The sequence below is a fragment of the Triturus cristatus genome, unplaced genomic scaffold, assembly GCF_964204655.1.
Source record: "Triturus cristatus unplaced genomic scaffold, aTriCri1.1 SCAFFOLD_169, whole genome shotgun sequence".
In the NCBI taxonomy this organism is placed as follows: Eukaryota; Metazoa; Chordata; class Amphibia; order Caudata; family Salamandridae; genus Triturus; species Triturus cristatus.
The window spans coordinates 1,316,632-1,318,895 of NW_028187409.1; the positions used below are offsets into that span (position 1 = coordinate 1,316,632).

Genomic DNA, 2,264 nt, shown 5'->3' on the forward strand with positions numbered 1-2,264 from the left:
CCGTTCCATCATGGCTGATGCATTGCAAAGTTTGAACAACCGACCCCTTGTCAATGCAGAGACTCCTTTGATGCGCATGTTGACCCCAGCTTTGCAGATCAAGCCTCATGTGGCCACAAACACGATTCTGTATTGGGAGACAGCTCCCGGAGCTTTAGCTCCATATCGTTCCACACCAGAGGCTGCTGGTCTTGATTTGCATGTCCTGAAACTCTATCGACTGCAACCAGGGGACATTACCTTGATTGAGACAGGAATTGGAGTTCAAATTCCCCCAGAGCATTTCGGACTGATCGCTCCTCGATCTGGGCTTGCCCTTAAAGGCATCCAGGTTTTGGGAAGGGTGGTCGATGCCGATTACCAGGGGGAGATCAAAGTTATTCTATTGAACAGTGGAGACAATGATCTGATTGTGCAACCCGGTGACCGAGTTGCCCAAATGGTCATGGAGGAAATGTCATGAAGGCGACGGCCCCAGCTCTTCTAACTGCGCGAGGAAAGGGCGGGTTCGGATCTACTGACAAGAACCCAGGGGCGAAAGTATGGGTAGAGTCCCCAAACAAACCTCCTGAACCTGCAGAATTAATCGCTAAGGGAAAGGATTATATCCTTGTCATCATGAGACCCGGACAGGAAAAGTGGGAAAATGTACCTGCTGAAAAATGTTATTTACGAGAGTGATTATACCAGTTTGTTTTCTGTTTCTAGATCACAGTATGGCTTGCCGCTGCGATGCTTGCGCTGTGTGGTCTGTGTTTGGGCGTGTCCGGAGGGGTCCGGGAGGGCCCGGGGATGCCGAAGGGGATCAACCGCCCGAGTCGGATAACAGCATTGTTGCAGCAACCGGATAACATCTGGACCTACTTGGCCGGGAATGTGCTGAACACTTCCCACTTCTGTATGAGAAATCTTCAGAGTACAGCTAATTTGATATCCACTTGTCTCGTTGCCGTACCTACCCCTGCACATGTGCTTCTGCACATCTTCAACCAAACCAACTTTGATGGGGTAGTGGAGGAAAATGATGTTCAAACACATCTGAGTCTTTATGAGTACTGTCGTTTTTGCCCGGAGATTACAGATAACCTCTGGAGGAACATGACAGGTATTGTTACCTATAACATCACTACTGGAGACGTTTGCTATCAACTAACTTGTGACCCTGCCAAAATTGGCAAGTGTGGCCAATTGAAACTAGAGAAAAGCACACAATTGACCACTGATCAACAAACATTATGTCAGTCACGACATGACAGTTTTTGCAGTAATGTTACCAATTATATGGTCTGTAATCATACAGTATTAACCGCTAGCCATATTAACCATGTGAAATTGTCTAAGGGATGGCTGTTCTCGTGCGGCAATATTTCATACACTTACATACCAGCTAATATAACTGGAGGACCTTGTGCCTTATCACGTTTAAGTCTTATGCTTTTTCCCATGCATTCTGTCACACACATTCGCTCTTCTAGAGACGCTGTTCAATTACCTGAGGATTGTGACTTCAATATTGATTTGCTTTCTAGAGCAGAGTATACTAGTTTGGCTATTTCCATTGTAGGAGTGCCAGGACAGTCCGTTTATAATGCAAGAACTATTGCTAAGCTTGCCTGTTTACTTGTGAAGAATCTCAATCATACTTCAGCCGCTTTAGCTGATTTGTTATAAGATGTTCAAGGAACGAAAAAAGCTGTTTTGCAGAATAGGGCAGCTGTGGACTATTGATTTTTAAAACACAACCACGGTTGCGAGGACTTTGATGGACTCTGTTGTTTCAATTTATCTGATCATTCTACATCTATCCATGCGCATATTAACGATTTAAAATATTTCGTGAAAGGGGTTACCCAAAACGTTAATCAAGGATGGTGGGATTGGTTGTTTGGGTGGCTACCTAATTTTGGACAGCTTCGTTATATCTTGGGTGTTATTGTAGTGATTATTTGCATTTCTATCTCATTATGTTGTTGTATTCAATGCATTCCTAATCTTCTCTCCCTTCTTCGTCCCAGATCCATGGTATTTAGGCCAATGGGGTATGATGGGTGAATCGAGGGTCAAGGGGTGGAATGTACTGTATTTACCATTTTCACATGCTAAACTGCATGTTGACCTCGATTCCATGTGATGCTCTGATCCTCCATTTTGTTGCACTGCATTTCCATTTTGTACTGCTTTGACCTGTAGTTACACTTCAGCAGTAACATAAACATGTTTTTCACGTAAACCAGTACGAGCTGGTGCAAGACATACCTCGTGAG

The 2,264-nt window shown here is 44.4% G+C and overlaps 1 protein-coding gene across 1 annotated transcript; it reads left to right on the forward strand.

Moving 5' to 3' along the window:
* Window positions 1–644: 644 nt before the first annotated feature.
* LOC146771174 (uncharacterized) lies at window positions 645–1,921 on the forward strand. The gene has a single exon (XM_085640319.1). It carries the CDS (start codon window positions 733–735, stop codon window positions 1,669–1,671), a length of 939 nt encoding a protein of 312 aa, XP_085496445.1. The 5' UTR covers window positions 645–732; the 3' UTR covers window positions 1,672–1,921.
* The last annotated feature ends 343 nt before the right edge of the window (window positions 1,922–2,264 follow it).